Consider the following 24,561-nt stretch of genomic DNA (forward strand, 5'->3'; position numbering starts at 1 on the left):
AGAAACTTCTAATGTAATCTGGGTTAAATATCACAGCCTTAAGACGACAAGGAACGACCAATGAGCCTGTTTATGGTCAAGCTCCATGTGGCCCTGAGCGATCCTGGCAGTCTGTCAGCCACACTAACCCCCAATAAAACCCTGCTGCCCTCTCGGATACAGTTATCAAAACCAAAACGACTCAATTTCAGCATTTAACAATTCTGCAAGACATCAAACCAAGTAGCTAAAGTCAAATTTGGCTGATACAGCCAGGGAAGAAAGCTGCACAGATCAGCACCTGTTGGCCTGTGAGACATCAAACCAGCTATAAAAATGACCCCAAGTCAGCACCTGTAGGCTTCAAAGCCGCGCTCACGCACAGTAAAAATACACACCCGGCTGGCACCTGCTCATCTGTAACATATCTAACCAACAATAATCAGCTTTAAAGCTCAACACAAATCAGCACCTGGGGGCAACAAAGTCATTAGGTAACCCTGAAACTCAACCTTAATCAGCTGCAGTAAGAAACACGTGTCAGCTGTAAAGCCGATCCAAGAGAGACAGCTGAAACAGATGTTCTCAAATTAAAGTAAGCAAACATCTGTAGTAGCTCAGAAACTGGTAAATGATGCATCAGTTTGGGGAAAAAATGAAAGAATTAAGGTTTTATGATGGCCTAGTGTCTGACCCTTTAAAGGACTAAAGCCAAAGAGGGGCTTTGTGTGGGAGCTGGACCTTCATGCACCATGTGCTGGTGTTTAACAAGAGACACGACTGGCAAAGGAGAGGCGCTTCATAGTCTGGCGTGGCCACGGGCAGCCTAGAGCCATGAAAGACCTTATGAAAGTGAAATATTTCCAGATTTCCTGCTTTGTTCTTTTATCTTTATCAGCTTCTCTTCTCCACTGCCCATCTCTCTCAGCCCTGCTTAATATCCACAATGCTCCTCTGACTGTCTGTTTTTCATCCTGTTTTTCTCGTTTTGCGCTCCACACGCTCCTCTCTAATCACTCTACGAATGGATGGTCACACGCTGAACTTCTGACACGTTTGAGCTCTGCTGATTTGGATTTCTCCTCTGGCTGTCTGCTCAGTCGCTGCTTGTTTCTTGGCAGATGTGCAGCATGTGGGTGTGAGGTGGACTCAAGAGGCCATGAATGTAGGTGTGTTTGTGTCTTCAAGTGCAGAGGGGAACACAAGAGGGCAAATTCCACCGAGTGTTAGGGTTAATATCTGTAGGCAGAGGAAGATATAGATAAATAAGAGCAGCATGATTAGTGACATGTCTATGGGTCTGAAGCCAACGTTAGCATGCTGGGGCCTGTTTCACAAACGCGATTTGCTGTTTAGATGCAAAACATCCTTCATCCTGAGGAGAATACGCAGCAGATTTTCATTGCAATCCATGCAATTGCTGTCAAGACATTTCAAACTCGATGGGACTCAATCTCTCTGCACCATGAATTTCCGTTTAAACTTTGTGCCAACGGAAATAAAACTTTGGTCTGCTGGTGGTGCAAAGGGAAAGTCAAGGTATCAGCGGAGTCAGTAGGTTTCATCCTGGGGATCATGAATGTGTTTTCAAAATTTCATGGCAATCCATCCAATGGTTGCTGAGATATTTAAGTCTGGGCCAAACTGGTGGAAAAAACAATACTGTCATCCCAGCAGCCACGCTGGTAGAATGGCTGAAAATCATCTCCTTCAGCACTGTTTGCTATTCAACTGCTTCCTCTCCTCCATCCAATCATTAATTCTCCCTCCCTCCCTCAGGAACATCATCCATCTCTCTACTATTTCTTCCCTCCATTCATCTTTGTCTCTCCTACCACCCATCCCGGCATCTCTCTGCTCCTCTCTTCAAGCATCCTTTCATTCATTGACTGAACGCACTGGCTCCACGGTGTCAGATTCCACTCTCTGAAACTTCCAGATGTATCCTCTGGAGCTCTGCTATTTCACTGGTGCAGAAAACATGCAGCTTACAAGCTAAACTCCACACATGACATCATCCCCCCCGACAGTTGTCAAAGCTTTCATCCCCCAGATTCTCTCTGGGTACTGCAGGGGTGGCTGACACTCCCCTAACCATGACCCTTCAGCAGACACGGACACATGCTATTAAATCTGCTGATCGCAACAGTTTTATCGTACAGGGAGCTGCTGGGACGAGGGGGCTTCTGGGATAGATCAAACACCTTAAGGGGGGAACTAAAAATACACACACCCAGGGGTCAAAGACTGACCTTCCTCCAGATTCAATAAGCAACATGCAAAAATAATCATGCTATGCCTCATTCGATGAGGCCAACAGTGAGAGAAAATACTGCTATTCTACCATATTCCTGCTAAAGGACAACTCTTCAAACATCACTGCAGGTTTATTTTGCAAAGTCAGTGAAAGCTGATGAAGTCGCAAATGACAATCCAATGAACAGGAAAGAAGTGAAGATTGTCTAGAAAAAACAAACACTACATCTGTAACACTGTAATTCTGGTTTTACAAAGTCGCAGTATTTTTAATAATCGAGTGAAAGCTCTTAGCCAGACTTAAAAGACCAACACACATTGATCTGCACTCTCCACTTACATTTGCTAAAAGTTTAATTAGTAGCAGAAATATACAATAATTGTAGAGTGCTTCTAGTGCGCTGTCTGCTGTTTGGGTGGATCGATGCAATTAATTCATAGGAAAAACTAGAAGTACGGCCTCGCAGTTGTACCCCTCTGCTAATCCCGAATCACATCATATACGTGGTGAAGACTTTGAAACGTATTTTTAGGCGAAATGGAAGTTCTCGCTATACTGACGTGTATGATTTCAATGCTTTGAGGAGTACAGAGGGCTGAACGAGAGCTTCATCACATGGTGCAACGACAGCTGAAGATTAATATCAGCTTGTGATGGACTACAATTACTCAAATATGGGTGTTGCTGCAAAGAAGCTACACATCTTCAACGCAGCAGCAGAGATGATCTATACTGGTGTATGAATTCTTGAGTTATGCCCAAAAATACGTTTTGTGAACTCACAGTGACCTTTGACCTTTGACCATCAAATTCAAACCAGTTCATCCTTGAAAAGATTGCTCTTAAAGGAACTGTTTGACATTTTGGAAACACACTTTCCAGCTCTCTGATGTGAAGTTTGACACCACTCTCACATCTGTGTGCAAAGTATCGAGCTCGAGCTGGGATGCGATTAGCCTAGCTTAGCATAAAGCCTGGAAACACAGGGAAACAGCTAGCCTGGCTCCCCACAAAGTTCACAAATACGCCTCTAAATCTTTCTACATCTTGATGTGAGATGATGAGATGTGGTTTTACATGCTTGGAAAACCACATCTGCATGCAGTTACTTCCTGGAGTTTTGCTGGGCTATTGCTAATCGGCACCCAGCTCAAGCTAACACCCAGGCGTCAGAGTGGCATCGATCTTCTCATCTAGGTCTTGGAAAGAAAGAGGATAAGCATGTTTCCCCAAATGTTAAACTCTTCATTTAAAAGAGTGATTGAAAGCGTGATCCGATTAGGATTTGCTCATTATTTCCTGTATGTGTGTTTCTCAAAGCAGCGCTGAGAACAGAAACACGCCCATGTTTCTCGAGCCCCCTCGAAAGACGCTTAAATGATGATTGCTTGGTGCTGATCATAGCAGCAGATTAATCTAATTGTTAGTTGTGGAATGTTTGGTAAATACACAATTTAGTAAACAAAGATTGAAAAAGGAAAAGCATATGAGAGAAACAATTAAATGCTTAGAATAGGGCTATTTAAAGAGCCTGCACAGTGCTTACTGTAACATGTCAAACCCTCAATTCACCGGTCTGCGTTTCCTAACATGCTGAAATCAGAAATGTCTTTTAAGTGCTTTGTTATGATGAGAAGATTGTGTTTAGAGGTGAAAAACTCCAGACTGAAGCTCAAAGGAGAGAAAAAAACATATTTTAAACACATCCACATTAGTGTGGACACGGTCTCTGCGGGGGTGAATCCCACCCCCTGTCAACACACTCCCTCTCTGTCAAACACACAGATGTGTTCAAGGCGGGTCGTGGCGCCCTCGATGTTTTTAAGGCTACTCAAGAACAGTAAAGAAAAGCATCACACGATACAAACTCACTCACTCTGATGTATTCTAAATGAGCAAGATGCTTTGTAAAAGATGAAAAATCGAATGTATATGCAAGCCCGTGACCATTAATGGCAGGTTTTTCTCACATGCACAGACCAGAGCACAGAGGTCAATCAGCATTCGTCACATAAGCCTCCATCACTATCATTATTGGCTTTTTGAAGATAAGGGGGAGGAAATGTTTCCAGCCGCCAGAAACCAAAATAAAAACACGGTCACAAAAAAAGAGCGCAAGCAGAAAGAGCATCAGGGGGGATAAAAGGGATCAGGATCAACTGTTTTTGCCACTTTTTCCAATATGAGTCATCTAATATTGATTACTTGCTGACACAGACTCCCAATCAATACAGTATTTTGTTACGCCTACAGAAAAATATGCTCTTTTTCCTCCTGTGAGCGCTCACATTGAAGTCTTAAGCTGATCCCAAAGACTTCTGTCTGATTCAGTATATATTCGTATAGCATTATTAAACATCATATAAGAGTTACAAGCAGCCACTGCTTTCCCAGGAAACTTTGGTGTGGTTGAAGAGCGCCATGACTTGCACGGCTGCTCATGTTGGCCTCATGTCGGAGAGGTTAATGTGAACACGTTGCCCCAGGCAGACGCCACTGCTCCTCTGCTCCCTGTATGATGCCAGTTTGATGGATAGCTCTGGCTGGACGCTGCCTGGGAGAGAGAGATGGGGGGGGCGGGAGGGCTGGACAGGCCTGGTGCACAGATGCAGCATTGCTCTGGTAGCAAACACACACACACACACACAAGCGCAGACACAGAAACAGACACACATACATCAAGGATCTGAAGCTATCAGCACTTAGCAGGTAGTGAGAGCCCCGAAGGAATACAAGTATGTGTGTGTGTGTGTGTGTGTGTGTGTGTGTGTGTGTGTGTGTGTGTGTGTGTGTGTGTGTGTGTGTGTTCCTTATGTGTTTCTCCTGGCAACATGTTGGCACCGGCAAAAACAAGGAAATGACTGTAGACAGACCTAAATCCTGTTTTACAAAAAAAAATCCCTTTATCACAAACTACACCCCAAACAAAAAGGCTTTTCAAAGTCACATCAATTCTGGGAAAAGACAGAAGTTTAACACAGGCCACAGTGATGCTGCCCTCATCAGATGTTCTCCAGACACGCTCCAGCAGTCAATAATGTCTTTCCTCTCTGTATCAAAAGAGGAAGTAGCTTTGTTATACAGTTGCACAAAGGGGCTAAAGAAGGTAGGCATGAGCCCTGTTCAGATGGACCTTGTATTATCGAGGGACCTCTAGCCATTTATAAGGATTGCAGAGGTCATCTGTGATCGTAGTCCTATGTCTGTAATATCTGTAAATATTCATCCGCAAACGACTTATCCATCAGTGTTAGTCCCGTGCAAATCAGCATCCCGAGGCTCATAACACGCCGAACGGCAGTCGACAGCTGTGCAGTGAGATCGGCTACACTGACATTTACAGGCAGTAAAGACAGACAACACAACAAAAGGTTGTCCTATTCAAGCACGGCAACAAAGCATCTGTCAGTGGATATAAATGAGCTGCAAGCGTGTGTTTATGTTTGTAACGACTGTAAACTGTATTATTAATGTGGCTGCTGAAGATCAGATGCTTCACGTCTGAAACGCTGGTGTCAACCGGAGCCATGACATCATATCCAGGTCAATAAAGTCCAATAGGGCTATTGATGCCAACAGCCATGAAGGCAATGTTTCCTGTGACGTAGCCAAGAGGTCTTACAGTGTTCTCACTCCTGTAGTTTGGTTCATTTGGTCAGGACCCAAGAAGAAAAAGCATTTTTCATCTGGTCTGCAAACTAAGAGACTAAATATGAAGTCATCTGGTTTTACATGCAACTCATTCATTGGACGGATTGGGTGACTGTCCTCCAGCATCACCAGGATCTACGAGGGGAAATCGAATTCTGGTGATTGACAGCGAGCAGAGCTGTGCTGTGCTGTGCCATGTGTTAATCTAATGTCTCTCATGAAGAAATAATTCATTTACAGTGCAATTTATTACGAGAGTTATTAGTGAAGACTGTAACTGGACCTCGTTGAGACAAAGAGTTACACACGTGTTAAAAAAGATGCGCTTTGTGTCACAGCAGAGAGTCCCTCTGGTTTAATACATTCAATTCATTTGTAATTTGTTTTTATTTCTAATATATCAGGTAAAATCCCAACTCATATGTGTAAACAACATCTAACATTGTTTATATCCTTCCAAAACTATCATGAAACCAGCTGACTTTTCCTTTGTTGTCTGGTCTGAATCTCTTCAGACAACCGTGTAATATCAAGCATATTTTGGCCACTTGTTACACAATAATAAGCCTATATCATGGAAAACTGGAGAAACTAACCAGTAGATGTGTTCTACAGATCAAGAGCTGACTGACTTGACAGTTCAGCAGATGAGCTTAAGAGCTCTTACACAGTCCTGGTTGGTCCGTGTTGCTTAGAACTTGAAGCCAAACAGAGGCCGTCCTTTTCTGGTGGTCTCAGCGTGGTTCCTTAGTTCACAACTTTCACAACAACCCTAACGAACCAAATCAAACAGGCCAACGGACCAGAGTTTTGTTTGAGTTGGAGCAGTCCTGAAACGTTCTGGGAGGCGGCGACAAACGACGTGTTCAGGCATGAGAACTTGTTGACCACAGTGATATCAAATAGAGAAGCTGCAGAGAGGAGTAACCATCTCCGCTGCTTGGAAAACAGTGTGCGTTGTCTGTCCCTCTTTGACCTCTGCACTTTTCACTCTTCTCCTTGTTTTGCTAAAACAGGAGATAATGCAATCTCCTCCCACCACGAATTCTCTGAAACGGACCTCCCCTCCGACTCCCAGTCGTCTCACCCGCAGCTTTCCTCTCCCGACAAGCTCCTTCACACTTTCCCCTTTGCCTCCCTGTCTGCCCTGCTGCCGCCTCCTCCTCCCTCCTCTTTGCCCCCGATGCCTCAAAGTGTCGGAGGTCACGTGACCGAAAAATACATCAGCACCAGCAAATTATCTGTGGACAGAGTGTGGCTGACTGACGGGCTGAATTCCTATGAAGAACTGATAATCTGTGTATGCAGAACGGTGGTGGTGCAGTACATCGATTATCGGTAATTTCCCATTTTATCCCACTGAAAAGTGGAAACAGTTACACCAGGGCTTAACGGGGTTAAGAGGATGCTCCTGAAAATGCTAAAATGGTTACATCCTGAAGAAAAGTGGTGACGGCTGATGAGGTGTGAAACACATGCTGAATGCTTTTATGTGTTCAGTGTGTGTCCGTGTGTTTGTACATGTGTGTGGCTTGACCTTCCATGGAGGTTAAGACCTATGTAAGCTGACACGACATGTGATCTCGCACCTTCACGGGTGTCTTGTTTATTCGAAGCTCTTTTATGACAGATATCAGTTTCTGTATAAAGTGTGTGTTTGCTGCCGGCTGAAGTTTGGGGATTATTCTGCACTTATCTCACTATCATGTGAGCCTCTGTGTTTATTTTGGAGCTTGGAGGCCACTTATAGGACGATTAGGTTTTCAAACAGTCTGTGGAGGTAGTCTTTCAGTCAGTAAGTCAAGTGGTAGAGTTAACTATCTGCATTCACATCCACTGTATTTGCCCACTTTTCCCGAATGAGGGGGAAAGCTAAGTTCTGCATGTTGTTGCTAAAGACTTCTGGAGATGGCATCTCTTCCGCAGCCGCAGAAGAGAAAACGTTTGGGCACAAGCATCGCCTTGGCAACCCCGAGTTTCTTTTTATTTCTCTCTCACTTCCCCGTCTGCAGCTACAGCAGAGACAGAAGCATCATGATTCAGTGATGACTCAGTTCTGTGGTAGAACCCGACGTGCCAGTGCGCCGTCACGGTGAAAAACGGTTGAAAAAGCTCCTGATTTCAAGGCGGCTGTCTTCAGTCAAACTCCAACTCTGAAGTTTTGAAATTAACTTTTTAAAAGTTTTGCTGACCTCTAATCTGTTGTGAAGAAGAACTTTAATCTTTGGGTTTTAGAAACCAAAAATTGTGTATTTCAGAAAGTGTTCACAGTGAGCTCTGAATCCAATCTGTCATTATGCAGGTGTTTGAAAATTAAATGATTCCAACTAAAAACGTTAAATTATTAACAGTTTTTCTTGTTAATGAATCTTCTCAGCAATTTCTGAAATACAGAATTTATTGTTTCTCAGAGAGATACAAAGTACATTGCCTCAACTAAAGATAATAAGTTGGCAAAACACTGTTAGTTTATTTCAAAATTGAAGAGTTTGACTGTTGACTTAAAACAACAATTTAGTGAGGACAGTTGCCTAAATTATGAGTTTTCTCAACTTTCTTTTACAGTGTACAAACCAGAGACAATATTCGTTTTTATTTCACTACAATCATTGCAGTGCATCATTGCAACATCCCTAAAGTTGTTGTGAGGTTTGAGCTAATTTTTAACTTCAAAAAACTGACTCATTGGCAGATTTTATCGAGAAATGTGAGTCTTTACTAGGTTTAGTTATTCCAGCTTTAACTGTTTTGTAAGCGAGATTTATACAAACCTTCAAAGCTTCAAATAAGACCAGGCTAACTTTCCCCACGCCCACCCTCCTTCATCCGTCATATCTTTCTCTTTGTTCGTTTTAATTTTCATGTTTCATAGGGCATTCAACTTGTAGGAAAGCAGCAGAAAGCTTGTAGATATTTAAATTATCTGTAAAATGTGGGCATCCAGTGTCTTAGTGGTGAAGATTCAAACTATACAACCCCAACGCCCCCGCTGGATTTAAACTGGGGCCCTTTGTTGCATGTCGTACCCTATTTCCTGTTCTTTTAAACTACACACAGCGGATGGCAAAACATAATCTGTAGAAACAACCCCATTTTCATGTTTTGTCTCAAACTACCACTCAAGCTAAATGACAAGACGTGAGGGTAAAAGGTACAGTTGTCATCCGCCTTGACTGGTGCCAGCTCCCCCATCACTGATGTTATGAAACACATTAGCTTTACCTGACCTTGAACATCTTTCCAATTGCATATGATACTTTCATGGCTGCCACATGCTGCAGAGCTAGCAGAATCAGCTACACATCTGTGGTGGGTTGAGGCAGCAGAGTATGAAACCATGTCATGTGGGTGGCCCTTGTGGTTTCATAGGCTCGGGTAAATCTTTGAACCTCCTTCGACTAACACAGTTCATCAAGGAAATATATGCGTTTGTGTTCCTGCTTTGAGCTATATTGTGACATCAGTCGTCTTTACATTCGCCCAAGATGCCCGAGCTTGTCTCAATCTGGACTGTACTGCCCTAATAAGTTCAGCACTATCAAAAATGAATGCCAAGTGAAGTGAAGTAATCAAATAATTATAAACAAGCTTAGCTAAGACGATCTTAACTTTGAATGGAGGTGGAAAGATGTGGACACGCTGACAGACCACTGAGTACGTATGCAAGGCTGCAAATTATGATTAATGCACTGCAGTCAAAATCCCCCAAAAATCAGTTTACATTAGACAAAGAAAAGCTGAAAGTCGTCACATTAGAGCAGTAGGAACAAAACCCGCCGCTGTCACTTTTTTCTCTTTGAACTAACTGAATGTTTGAATTACATTCTGGCTCAAGTCACAACAGCATTTGTAGCTGAAAGCCACCATGACCACGATGTTTTCGACACTCTTCCTCACTTCAACCCATTTCCCACTTGCCAAAATGTAGCCATGATGTCGTCCGTGCATCGCTGGCGTGTGTGTGCTCTCTAAGCACGTGCCAGCTGATGTGACTTCCAAACGTTGGTGGCGCTTGCTGCATGCATGACAGACCCAGCAACCACATGTATTTGCATTTGGCAAAGCAAACGGTTTCAGTTTCCTGTATGATGGGTGCGGTGGTGAGGTCAGGGTTTACACAGTCACATCTTTTACCTCAAAAGTAGCCCGGAATTTGGTGTTTCACCGTCAAGATCCAAGTAACAGATACATACTAATTCAGAAACTTTCAGACTTTGAAGACCCCTGGATCAACAAATGAACTTTGCTGCCTGGCTCTGGACACTGCGGTCTTGGTGCAGTCACGAACCGTCATTCCAGTCTAATTTGCACAAAACTTTTCAGTTGCGTGCGGAGATGATACACACTGCACTTCCCCTTAAACTCTTAACTCTTAGGAGCTGCTTGTAGCCTTGGGATGTTTTCTGGTCTACTAAATCTAATATATAATTTATCTCACAACTGGTTCTACACTTTATCAGACAGATAAGAAGAAAGTGCATGAACATTTTAAACCACAGTCACAGATTGTCACACAGTCGAGCTGTAAACAAGAAATGTAAACCATGAGGTATGTGTTAGCTGGTATGCAACATCCTTAAAGTGTGAAAACCTGCACCTCGACCACATTAGACAGAGCATTAACCAGAAAGGCCAAATATGTGTGAGAAACACATGCTGAAAAATGGAACCTGCGTGGTTGCATCTCAGCAAAAAATGGAGATTTGTCGAGCTTTCTTTTTGTTTTTCTCCAAATTATTTCGGGGGCAGGATGCTGCTGTCAAACAACTGAACACACAAACTTCCTCTGACAGAAAACATGATGGTGATTGTCATCAGAGAAAATGTGATTTTACAACTTAGAAGTTACAAGCCTGTATACATAAAAACAAAGCCACGTTCAGACCCACCCTCATTTATTTGAATGGAGGCAGTCTGGCAAAGCAGTGGGAGTGCCAACGCAGGGCTGGGTGGCAAAAAAGCAGAACTTGACTCGACTTTGTCTGCAGTGCAACATGACACCAACCGGCAAGGCATTCCTGATGGATTCCTTCACGCGAACACGAACGCCACATCGTTACTGCTCACCTCACAAGGGTCATGACAAAAAGATAAAATATTTGCTGCTGTGACAACAAACTGTTGTGCAGTGGTTTGGTGTCTGATAAGCCTTTAAACACATTAATCTGTTACTCAAACTGATCTTCCGTCTGTTTCATGCCTCATCCGCACCTTGAACAACACATCCCCCCCAATACAGCATTTGAACAGAGCGTATAGCCATGCTAGCTGCTCTGTAAAGATGTGCTGAGGCTAAATGCTAATGTCATCATGCTAACATGCTCAGACTTGACCAAAATGCAATCTCAGAACCCACCAGCTGTCGTCTGACGTCAATTTATCTTTTTCTTCACTTTTTTCCTGTATTCATAACCAGATATCTCTTTATAGAGATTAGCCAACATCAGACTGCTAGTCAGACCATAAAAAATATATCCGCTAGCTACACTGGAGGCCGTGAAACACTGGCCGTGCCCCCAGAGGTTAAATCATATTGAGACGATAGCTGCCTCTGAGATTGGTCCCTGCCAGTCTTCTCACTGAGACGTACTGGTGACAGACGGGTGTCTGACAGTGTCATAAAGCTGCCAACAGAAAGGTCAAAGTGCTCAGTAGCGATGGCATAACTTAAGACGACGAGGATGCTAAGCGAACACATCAAAGACGCTGAATAAACGGACATAATCAGATCTTAATTACTTAACATTCCAGGGACTCTGTCTGCCTCTGCCAGCAGACAGTTTGTGTTTAATTAGTGCTGATTGCCGCGACTCAGGGAGCGAGCTGATTCAAATGGAAGATAATAGAGATAGAGGAGGAGGAGGAGGATGAGGAGACAGGTTGCTAATGACAGAGATGGCCGGGTTCACTGCTCAGACTCATAAATTCAATTCATGTCTTTTAATGTCTGAAGACCTGTGTATATCTCTTGACTGTGCAGATTTCAGTGAGCTATCCATCTACTGTGGTCGTCTACTGCAGCTTTCCATGTGCGATGTGTGAAAATGTAAAGAAAAGGAAAATCTGAAATGTGAGAGCCTGCAGGAGTAAAAGCAGTTATATCCGACCAAGCCTTCACCCCTTCTCTCCATCTTTGTACCAGACATAACGACAAAGACATTAAACACATTCCTATGTGTGACAAACCAGCTGAACAGGCGACGTCTAAAGTGTCAAAGACCCATATGAAGTCCAAAACGTCCCACGACTGTTTCTCACATCTGACAAACCGCTCAACATGTGCGATCTGTGTGATGTGCTGCGTTTAGGAAGGCTCACATTAACAGCTTCAGATCAATCACAAGCACAACAAAGCGAGACAGAGAGGAGAGACGGAAAACCGCAACAGGGGTTGAAATGATGGGTTGATTAATAAGACATAAAAACAACTGAACATCGGCTAATTGTTCGTCGTTTTTCAAGCAGATGAGCAACACGATCTTGTTTCAGCTTCTAAAATTGTTTGGGTCTTTGTTAGTAAACTCAAATCTTATCGTCATTATTGATTAATCAGACAATTTTCTTTCACCAAAAGTCCAAAACTCCAAAAACAGTCACTCTACAATGACATTTGACAAAGAAAAGCAGCCAATCTTCTCATTTGAGAAGCTGGAAACAGATAAAATTTGTCTTTTTTTTTCACAATTTTTTATTGAAAAATGATTGAACAGCTTCCTGTTATTTTTCTGCCTATCAGTGAATCGAATAATCGCTTCAGTTCTGTTTTAAATTATTTGTCAATTAAAACAAGCAATTTGAAGACATCATCTTGGGCTCTGGGGAGCTGTGATGGGCATTTATCCACTAAATGATTAATCAATCCATAAAAGCAATAAACAGATTGACCGATGATAACGATAATGATTCCTTGCAGTCCAGGTTTCCAGTATAGGTGCCGTTCACGTCCTTAGAAAGCTTGGTCACTCCGGTCTGACACATGCTGATTGAAGCCAGATGCCCCTCTCCTCCGCACTACCAAACTCAAACCACCTGTAGCCCCATCTCCGTTAGGAATTTACAGAGATTAAATGCTGCCACTACAATAACCACATGTGGGTCTCTGAGGAAGGCAGAGGCAGCTCCCATAGCACAACACAGGATCTCCCAGTATGGTATCAAACCAGATAGCTTCTACCCCTGCGTAACCCAGTCGAGGTCATGCTCTGACAGACTAGACCTAGAAGCAGTAGGCGAGTGCAGGATGGGACATGAGACAATCACACAGCGCTAGTAACTAGTTTAGTTAAGTAACTGCAGCACAGATCATTGATGAGCCGCAGCAACGTGACTGGAGGAGCTCAACGGGGGCAGCAGGGGTGCAATGAGCCAAAGAGGCAACCCTGACTTCTGGATGATTTGCTTTGAGAGCTTCTGCTGATGCCCCCAACACACACACACACACACACACACACACACACACACACACACACACACACACACACACACACACACACAGATCTCCATTTCTAACTCAATTCCTTAATGACCATCACAAGCCAGTATCACATGTAATCGCAGGAATCTGAGAATTAAAGAGAGACAGGCACTGTTTACTTTGCTCTCTTTCTTCTTCTCCTCTCTTTTTTCTCTCCTTCAAACTCAGAGGGGCGGTTCACTCAGCTTTGCCGGTACTTTCCATCATGTTTGAACTACTTCGACATGACCTAGAAGTTAATTCACTGCTGCTGCTCTGGAGTTGAACCTGAGAGCGCAGTTTCACCGATGGGACTCCACAATACCAACACGGATATCCTAACCATCACAAACACAGAGCCTCCTAAAGCTGCTGCAAAGACAATATTCATTTCACTTCTCACCTTCTGGAAATGCAAATCTAATTATCACTGATGATTTGTGTAAATCCCCTCTCCAGCGTGTTCATCCAGAGATCCTTGCAAGGGTTTATTTTGTCATAAGATACCTGACATCATTCCGCATGACGCCTGTTTCTGCAGAAACACACGAAAATACCTGACACTGCAGAAATGTTTGCTTGCAGGCAGCAGAACTTTCTTTCCTAAGAAGTTCTGACTCTGCTGTGTAAACACTGCCATGTGCAATATTCAATTAGAGCACCATACAGTAATTTGACTGACTCTAATGCCTCTATTATATGAGGCAATGCCATGCTTTAGGACCAAGCTGCTGCACACAGAAACAATTAAGTGCTCCGCGGCTTCCCTCAGTCAGAATAAATAACATCTGGGCAAAACGGACGGAAAGTATTTAGGGGCATTTTACGAGGACACTGTGGTGCCACCACCTTTTAATGGGCGAGCAGGCAACGTGAGTGACACACCTAATGGATGCTTTTAGCCGCTCAGTCGTCAATTATGCAGACTGCGATGATCTCAGCTGCCGTGCAGCGTGCGCGCAAAAGATGCGCTGCTGGAGAGATTGACGCGGCAGAAACGGCGCTCTCTCTCCGCCCGTCACGCGTTATTTCCTCTGATAATCACCACAAATGCGCCAGTTCCTTCTAAGTTAGTACTCACCAACCACTGCCGCTGCTGTCAAAGTGAGATGTTGACTTATCCCGAGCATCCTGACGCACTACAGATGTCCCGTCGCTTCACTTATTCCGCGGACTTTCTCCCCGTTCACGCTCGGTGTTAAACAAAGATCCTCAGAAGAGTAAAATCGCTAAATGACTGAGGAGAACCCACAAGGCATTTCCCGAGCTGCAGCATCCACAGTTTAACTGGATCAGCTCTGTTCCATTGCGTGTGGCTCGGCTGAGCGGACCGGGACAGACATGGGCTGCGAGGAGGAGGAGGAGGAGGAGGAGGAGGAGGAGGAGGAGGAGGAGCGTTGAGAGGAGTTCACCCAAGCACAGGACCCTATAAGATACGTTTGTGGGGGCTTGGTCTGCCAGTCCATGGGAAAGTGTTAGCAGTAGAGTGAGAGCAGCGCAGTGCTGTCTGGAGACGGGGACGCAACTGTTGAACAATGAGACCAGAGTCGTCTAATTTCAGCCTGTGACAGCTGATCCTTCACTTGAATTGTTCTTAATAAACCAACGCTACCTTAGATTTATTAGAAGAGCATCGACGCCATGATTTCACTGAATGATGTATCAGACAATGATGAAGTGATTGTGGAGAGTTTATGAGAAAATTGCATTTTGGCATTTTTTTTATGTGGAAGAACATTTTAGCTTTTGTGTATAATTTCAGTTGAACAGCAGTAAATGTGAAAGACTCAAGTGAAAACATGCAAGTTTTGAATGCAAGAGTGGAAGAAGCATTACGAAAGAACTGTGGGAGGAAATGTAGAGCAGATTGTAGGCAAACATCAACTTTGTTGGTTTTGCCGCCCGATAAATTTAGTAAAATTGCTCTTATGCCCCTTTGGCACTCAGCCGTCCAGCCGTAAGTAATCTATTTCCCTGGGGTCCGCACTCATTTATACCAGCTGTGGTTCTGTGGCAAAAGTTAGGGCCCCTGTACTGTATTAAAAAGAAGTCTGAAGGCTTACGACTGTGTTAGTTACACCAGAAAGACGATTTCTCATTTGTCAGTTTAATAGTCCAAATACCTTTCCTGCACCGTGTGCACAATATATAGAATACAGTATGTCATGCACAATATTATATGATGGAAGAGGCTATAGTCATAGTGTGTTAGACTTCTGATTGTCTTTTTGCCCAAAAAACAAATGTCAGAATCAGATTTTTGGGATGAAACAGAGAAACGTGAGTGATGCACTCATGCAGCTGCTTGTCTCTGATCTTTAATGAGTTCCTGTCCTGGAATTAAAACTGCAAGGTGACGAATAGTCTGAAATGTGGATATAAAATCACAGGATTGTTACAGGAAGGGATGAAATTCACTCAAAGAGGGGAAGAGCTTCCTAAAATTTCAAAGACTGCTTTGAGCTCGCTCCCTCCTACATCTTATATTGTTGCTCCGTTTCCCTTTTTTTAATTTACTTTTCAGCCATATTTTATTCTTCTTTGCCATTCACCCTGCAATTTTCTTTCAAATCGGTCACACGCAGCGTCATTACTAGACTGTGCAATTGTCACACACACACACTTGTATGCCTGCATCCATTTCTTCTATCATGGAGCAGCAGATCCACTGTTATCCTTCTCCATTTCTGTGTATAAATATTATGAATGTCAGTATACAAAGAACTGCAAACATGAAGGTGATTTCATCCGCTAGCATGCAGAATGACTTACTTACCATACATACAGTATATCCTGTTACAGATTTGCGCACGCACGCTACATGGCAGGGGAAAATGTGAGGTTACACAGCATATGCCAATGACAACACAGCACACTTTAGATGTAGAGAGACACACTTGTGGATCAGACAGGATCTCAGGAACTCTCAGTGAATGAGACAGTTTACAGGAGTCCTTCCTGTCTTCAGCCCTGCAGATATCTCCGACCGAGACTCAGGAAGACTCTGATTAGTTTCCATGTATTTCCTCACTACAGCACACCCTTCCCCACCCATCTCCCCCCTTCCTCATCCTCTTACACACCTCAGCCCACTCATATCCTTTTATTCGCCTGCTAACAATGTATAGAGAGTGTATAGATGGCGCTCCATGTTTTCATTTTTGACCTCTACACAGTTTCCTCCCCTCCCTCCGCCCGCTGCCTTTCATCATGACATACTATATTCCTCTATTAGCCATGAAAGTCTATTCTAATGTGTTTTTCCTCTCTCTCCCCCTTTAGATGTCTGTATACATGCAGACAGGAAGAGAGCATTAGGAGCGCACAAGATACGAGGCTCTCAGGGTCCCTAATGAATCAAAGGCATCTTCATTCACTTTCATAAACAGTTTCTTTGAACAGAATGCGGTGAAACACATTCATATTCTCCGGTCATCGCAGCTCTTCAGAGCAGCTTTTTGTTGCATAAGGCAATGAAGACAAACTGCGTATCCCAGGCCCAGTAAATCCCTTTAAGTGAAGGAAATTAGCTTGGTTCATACAGTCTGACAGACAGCATTTATCTGCAGACCGAGTCAATCATTGAGTCATGCTAAAGCCAGGCAGTAGACCCTCCCTGCCCAATGACAACCTCTCCCCTCCAGTGAAAGCTATTTACAGTGAGCATCTAAGGAATCTCTAATGTATACAAAAGGATAGTGCTTGTGTGTAGAGGTAGATGACAGCTCACGGTAAACATATACTATGTATGGTATTCTCTGTTGTTGCGCTGAATTCTCATTTGACACCTTCAGATTTGAGACCGTTTTAACTAATATCTGTTGACACAAAGCGACTCACAGGAGCCAGGTTAAAGCTGCACTTATCAATATTATTACATTAACAATCAATGAAATAAGTAGTAGTGACCAATCCACAGGGAATAATCACCCAGCTGTGCAGATCCACTCAGCTCTACGCAGCATTTAGCCTCTTTCAGCTCAGTGTTTTGATTTTTGGTTCAGCAGACAGACACAGTTAGCGACTAGCTGGTGAACATAGTGGAGGATTTAGCGGCTAAACAATCAAATATTTCCCCTCAGGAGTTGGTGGAGACCAAAAACAGAGAAAAAAGGTGTCTTAATTTGGCAGGTGGACAGAAACCAGTCTTGATGTGAATGCGAAAATCAGTTTGTCAGCTGGTTTAACGCCACTTAAACAAAAGAATGGTCATCAGCTAAGCAGCAGGACGTCAGATATCCCAACTTTTAGTCCATAATAGAAATCTTCAAAAACTCTGGACCCTATATTTCCTATCATACAACACTTAATCTTTTCATTAGTCCCTCCCCTCTTATCTGGTAGAAGATTGCGTCTTTCACACTCCACAAGGCCCATTTGTAACACAGGTTGTCTGTTATAGATTTGTAGTTTCCAAGCTCAAGATAAGAGATAACCCTGACAACAACCTAAGGAGTTATTCACTCAGACTTTGACAAAGCTCCATCTGTTTTCACAGGCTTCCCGTGAAACTGACAGCTGTGAATAAAATCGTCGGAGTGCCCTTTTAAGGAACCTTCTTACACCTTCAAGTGCCAAATTAATGTTGTTTGGTGTGAGTTTAATCTTAATGGACGTTTGTTTTTGCTTATTGAACCTGTTACTAACCTACTGAGCAGCTGGTATTTAATGAAAATAAACGAAATGTGTGGATTATCAGAGGCCATTGAGATGTAAAGATTCTCATAGACAAAGTTTCTTGTGCAAAATTACATATTTTTCTTATCACTTCTATATTTTTTACTTCAATAATTTTGACTGCGTTATATTTTCTACCATGAAATAATACAAAAACACTGTATTTTATTATCCACTCATGTGCAATTCAAAAAAATATGTTGTTGATTTTTTTTAATCCTTTATTTTCTATTTGCTCTTTTTTTTTTTTTTTTTACATCTCCTTTTTATTCTTGCTGTCTGTAACGAGCAAATTTCCCTGACATGGGATAGAAAAAGTTTATCTTTTTTTTATCTAATTAACAAAACCAGGACAGGGTACAGCAGCCCATTCTCCTTGCTCAGTATTCATGATAGGACAAATACAGCAGCTCATTGCTATATAAGGACATGTTGGCTCTATATTGATGTAGACTATGTCTCAGTCTGACTTTAGCTTCTGTTTTTTAATCTCCAGCTAACACTGAAGCCATTGAATGAATAAGATAAGACTACTTTGTCATGGTTATGCTGCATGTCTGCCGGGCCCTGTTGGCGTTTGCAGTGCGGGTGGTTGCTTGTAAGCGTGACTTAGCAATACTAGAGGGGATGAACTTCAGAGAAAAAAGAAAGACCTCTGTCAGCTCAGTGTGAATGAAAGCAGATCCATCCTCACTGATTCCTCTTTGATGAGAACAGCATTTGACTATGTTTCGACCTCTAACTGTAACCAGAGCAAATGGAAATGTCTGACGTTCAACTCTGCTATGGTCCACGCTCTTGTTCCTGTGGTATCCTTCCCTTTATTTACTCTTTTACACTAATGATGTGACTATAACAAATGTTTGCAGAGTCATCAACAAACAGGAAATGCCTCATATTAAAAAGCAAATGGAAACCAATGTGATAAGTGGATGTGAGCTTTATTTCCTGGGTATTAAACATCAGGCCTGTAACAGTTCATTAGGACTCATTGTGCACTATCCTTAAGTTATATCCTGTAAAACCTTACGTTCGCCTGAAATACCACAATGTTTTGGCCTTTTTGTACCAATTATTTAGCCTCTAAAGCTATCAAGATTCGGAATTTATAGAAATCCATCCAGTGTAAAGTCAAGAAAGGAGGGGATGCATTACAAACGCTCAGAAAACAAGTTTAAGCTTGTCAACCCATTTTTTCTTAATTCCCAGCTCAGACTCTGATGCCTACATGGGAGCATGTGGGTAGAAATTAGCACACTATCTTCAAAGTCACCCTCAGATCCCTCCTGGGCAGGCAAAACAACAATCTGACACATGTGGACAGCAATTAGAGGCCTCGTCAGTCTCCTCCTTTCTGGGGTTGCTATCACCCCAGGACCTGGAGCTTCACGTCACTCTACAGAGGACCAGCACAGGGTCTCGACCCTTTGACTCTGTCAACACTGAGTCAGAGTGTTGGTTACAGCCTGGCCATTGGCTCCATGTCTCCCGCAGAGACAGTGGGCACTTCTTCCTTCTTTTACAACATCCTTCTTCTCTGCTGAGTATAGTCATGAATTCACTAAAACCTCCCATGCGTTTGCATATGAGCCCTCACATCATGTAAGTCCATATAACTTAATAATTTAAACTCATGTTAAACATGGTGGACAAGCTGCCTGGCTGATATTAGCATTTAGCCCAAAGCACCACTGCACTGAAGTACAGCCTCACAGAGCTGCTAGCATGGCGGTGAAGACTCTTTCCCATAGACTAGAAGACGGGGGTGTAAAACGGTAGATAACACTGACCTGATAACATTTGGAAAGTCTAGATGAGCTGCACGATTAAATCATTTTACCACCACTGAAGTTAGCGGAAGGCTAAACCGGAAATTAGTCGTTTCAACAGTGGAAGTCTCTTGGCTGCAACCCCCATAGAGCAGGTGCAGCATGCATTCTGGGTAATCCCTGTACAGCAGAAAGTGGCTTTTTTGGCTTTATGTGCGACTGAGCAGTATTGTTGGGGAAACAGAGTCAGAAGTTGGAAGCCCTTATGTTTCTTGGTTTTGCTGTACATGACTATGGCTGCCTAACAATGACAGGAATGTGATTTGTCCCCAGACCCTGGTGTCAGTATACAGGATGTTTGGTGGGGCTTCGCTCAGTGGAATGGATTGTTTAAAGACAGATGAGGGCCAAAACTGGACTGGAGTCACTCCCTGCAGGCAGCTTCACACCACTTTTGCTGTCAGAAAGTTATAGCATGAAGCTCTTGATAGTGTAAGAATAAACTGCTGTAATGAATTTCTCTTTTGTCCCTGAGGACAGACATGCTTACACATACTATGTCGATAGCCATGTACACATGTGCACACACACACACAGTTGTTTCCAGCATGTGACATCACATTCTTGGCATGTCACACAGCCATTGTGACTGGAGGATATCATATTCTGCTCAGAGTGCAGTAATTTCTTGGCGTGACATCTGACATGACAGCATGGTGGACATGGGAGGAGACCTGACGGGGGAGGGTGGTGACGCCGGGGACCGCCAAGGTTGAGTCCTAACGTTATGCTCACAATGTAGCACAAGGAAGAGTTCTGCATGGTCCAGTTTTTTCATTTTGAATAATATGACTTTTGAACCCACCAGTCGTTGGCCTTTCAAGAAGTAGACAGTGGCGTTACAGTAGCCCACTGTAGTCCACCCACCACCTTTCTGAACTTGCCATGATTTACAAAATGAAGACAAAGCCCAATCTGTGTTCCAGAGAAAGCACAAAGAATTCAGCAGAATGGTGAAACGTCACGTGTCATCATGTTTTACAAATATTGAGAGGGTAGTTGCACAAATGGGCCATTTGGACATGTCACAGTAGGGAAAGCACAAGTGTAACGATGTCTTTTGTTATCTCGTCTTCATGTACATTTTAGGACTTAGGTTTCAAAACATCTCGCCAAAGCAAGTTGAAAATTAGCCAGCAAGCTAACACTGCCACAATAACAGAAATGCTGATTAATGTGTACAGAAAGGGAGAAAACAAGAAAGAAGCCAGACTATTGGAGCCTCATATTAGCTAATAACTCTTGATGACAAATTGGCATGAAGCTACTGTTATAGGACAGACTTGGATAAATTGTTTAAAGGTCCAGTGTGTAGATGGATCTATTGTTAATAGCTGTAGAATCACCTAAAAATAAGAATTGTGTTTTTGTTACCTTAGGATGAGCTCCTTATATCTACAGAGGGAGCAGGTGCTCCTTCATGGAGTCCGCCATGTTGCACTGCCATGTTTCTACAGTTGACCAGAGGAGACATTTTTTTTTTTTTTTAGCGGTGATCAAAGATTTTGCATCAGCAGCTTCCAGACCAAACAGTTCATATTTACCTGATCATACAGCTTCTGGGTAACAATCCAAGCAGGGACACTGGCTCTGACATCATCTGAACAAAACACAAAACAAAACAAAAAGCATCTTTCACACCATTTTGCTCACGATGTCACATCGTAACATGCACTTACAACATGCTGTAGCTACTAAACAGCATATTTATGGACAGTTTATTTGGATTCTCCAAACAAACGGGAAGAGATTTGTTTACAAGTTGGCTGTCACAGGTGGCAAAGCAAAATATTCACAACACACCCACATCAGGACCATATGCTGCAGTACAGTACCGTGAACTGGGATTCTGTTACCTACTGAGTAACACAGTTTACAGCGGTCACATTAGAGGCAGCGAGGCTTTAACTTTGCTGGCAGTTTACTTTTTGTTTATGAATACCTGAGTCACAACCGCGAGGAATTTAATTTGTGACAGATTTAGTTTTGGTGACTTTGACAGGTCTCCTGTGGTGAATATGAATTCAGGGGCTGAGAAGGGCACAAAATGCTCCAGGTCAGGCCCTCGGGGGGTCGAATCTCCTCAGGTATATGCTGCGGTACTCAGTGGGAATATCGTGTGTGTGTGTGTGCTCATGTGTGTTTGACCCTTCTGTACTCGACCTTCCCTTGAGTAACCAGATGATGATTAAGATCATAAGGTCTCCATGCCTCCTCATCATGTTCGGTTTTACTTGGCTTTTTTAACCACAAATCCTGTGTTTCGGGGTGAACATCGGTTGGCCTCTGACCACAAATAGTGAGCAGCACAAGAAGTCATCTGGTCAGGATTATTAGCTGGAACTGGCTAAAACTGAGGCCAACCAGGGTATTTACTACACTTTAGGCACATTATTTAATCAATCGTTGGCAAACAAACTGTGTTTACTGACTCAGGTTTTACAAAATGTTCCCGAGCTGAACATATCCTTTATACAATCATGTGTTCACAAAGTGGTGAAACTCGCTCCAAACAGGTGTTTTTGGAGCATTCTACAACTTTATCAGTGTTTGTCGCTCCTGTCCCAACTTGTTTGAAACGTGTTGCTGCCATCATATTCAAAATAAGCATATATTTACAAAAATCAGTGGAACTGATGAGGTGAAACAATATCGTCTTTGTTCTCCTTCCAGTTGAGTATATGTAAAAAGGATCAGCTACTGAATGATTGTTACTGATGCATTAAGGTCGAAGCAGCATTTTATTTGTAGTTGGTCAAGCTGTAGCCAGTATAACTAAATTATATGCTGTTCACTGGGTTTATCTGCAATACTTGTCATTTTTTATAAAATCAACTTATGTTTTACATGTATAATCTTAATCTGAAAAAAAAAACAAGTATATAGTTTCCTCTGAAATGTTGTGGAGTAGAAATACAGTATAAAGCAGCAAAAAAAAAGAAGCGCTCAAATGAAGGATATGTACTTCAAAATTGTACACAGATGGTTGCTTTGCCTTAAACTGAGTAGAGGGTGGCTTGACTAATCCATCACTTCTACTGAGCAAATAAACCAAATGTTCACAATGAGGTCAGCCGCGATGCCGGTTCATCAGCTGTTCCTGGTCTCTGCATGCTAATCAGAAGTCTCCTGACTGAACAGTGCTGGTCGACTGTCAACTCAGCGGTTTTATCACACTAACAATGGAAGGTTCTATTTAATGTTCACGTTAATGGACGGCTGCATGTTGACGTTCGCTGTGCATACTGTGAATGTGTGTGTGTACGTGCAAATATAAACGTGGTCACACGTGTGTGTCTGCACTGTGTGTGCATAGACTTTCTTACAGCTGGGTTTCAGAACCTCTGGAGGGGTCCCATTGTTAAAGGCTTCCTGCAGAAATCTAGCAGGGAGAACAGAGGAAAGGGAGGATCGCTTTGGGAGGATCACAAAAATCTGGAGGCTTAATAGAAGAAGAACATTTTCATTTTGGGTTGCAGAAATAATAACTATTAGGTTCTACAATACAAACTAAGGGATTCTACACAGAGATCGGGCCCCACAAATGTGCACACAAACTTTCTATATGTTAAACAAGACTTTGCAGCTTTTGAAAGAAAAAAGATACTTCCTCTTTCAAATTAAAAGTTCAATTTGTCACCTTACTTTAGATCTTTCACTTTCACTTCACTTCTGTTAAATCAATTTAGTGGCTTGGTTAAATGCTACGCTAGTTTAGCTAAACAGTAGCTAGTTTAGCTAAACTCCTGAAGGAAATATTTGCTTAAATCGCTAACAGTTGCTAAATGCTCCATTACTGTTCACAAGCTAATTGCTAACGGTGTCTGTGTGGTGTTTGCTGCTGAGCAGGTCATGTAGCGTCTTTTGAGAGCTTTTTCGCTAAAAGCAGCAACCTGCTGCAGCCAAAAACGACACTATGAGAGCCGTGAGAGTGAACCAAAACAGTAAATTCTTGGGCTGGACAGCGAAACAACAAGCTGAAACTCACTTAAAGCTTCAGATTAAGTTAAGTCTAGCTTTAGACTTGGCTTTAATTGCTGTAGAAAAAAATGTCACACAGATTAGTCCAGCAAGTTTGAAAATCATCTTGAAAGTGTCATGTTTTCTGTATGTAGCTGATCTGGACACAATGACTTCATTCATCCACATGCATGTGATAAAAGACTTCCCCTGTCCATTGACTGATCTGTGTCCTAGATATAGGGCTCTCAATACATGTTCTCAAGCCTTTGCTGTGAAGTAAAGTTACTCTTTGGTCAATTGAATTATAAGCTGTAGATGTATTGCCTCATTGTTATGTTTATTATTCGTGTCACTGTGAGTGGGGCAAAGGCGAAGCACTTCCCGTAATTGTGCAGAGTTGGAGCAGATGTTGAAACAGACATTATTTTGCTGCTTTGTGTCGTTCTTTCACCTCATTATTCTCTCTCTTTCATTCTCATGTTTAACATCCTTACTGTTGTCTGCGTGCATGGCATACAGACTTATTTAGCCCACCTGGCCTTGAAGCCAGCATGTCCTTGGACGTGCTACCATCATAATCGCGCTGTGAATTGCACCAAGCTTCTGTTTCACACCAGTTCAAAACAGAGAACCAATATCGGCCGTGGAGAAATTTACAGATGTGACCTTTTATTCTGCAATTATTTCCATACAGTTTGGCCTATTTTCCTGTCTTGTTTCTCATTATTGAGACAAGCTGCAAGAAAACTGAT

At 42.7% G+C, this 24,561-nt stretch overlaps 1 protein-coding gene across 1 annotated transcript in view; it reads right to left on the reverse strand.

Annotated features, from left to right (window-relative positions):
• itga1 (integrin, alpha 1) overlaps window positions 1-14,662 on the reverse strand; it is a 45,741-nt gene extending 31,079 nt beyond the window's left edge. The window contains exon 1 of the mRNA XM_070989752.1: window positions 14,422-14,662. Within this exon, the coding sequence (XP_070845853.1) occupies window positions 14,422-14,470 (49 nt within the window). The 5' untranslated portion in view covers window positions 14,471-14,662. The remainder of the gene's footprint in view (window positions 1-14,421) is intronic.
• Window positions 14,663-24,561: the final 9,899 nt, after the last annotated feature.

This window comes from Chaetodon trifascialis, chromosome 20, assembly GCF_039877785.1.
Source record: "Chaetodon trifascialis isolate fChaTrf1 chromosome 20, fChaTrf1.hap1, whole genome shotgun sequence".
NCBI classification, from domain to species: Eukaryota; Metazoa; Chordata; class Actinopteri; order Chaetodontiformes; family Chaetodontidae; genus Chaetodon; species Chaetodon trifascialis.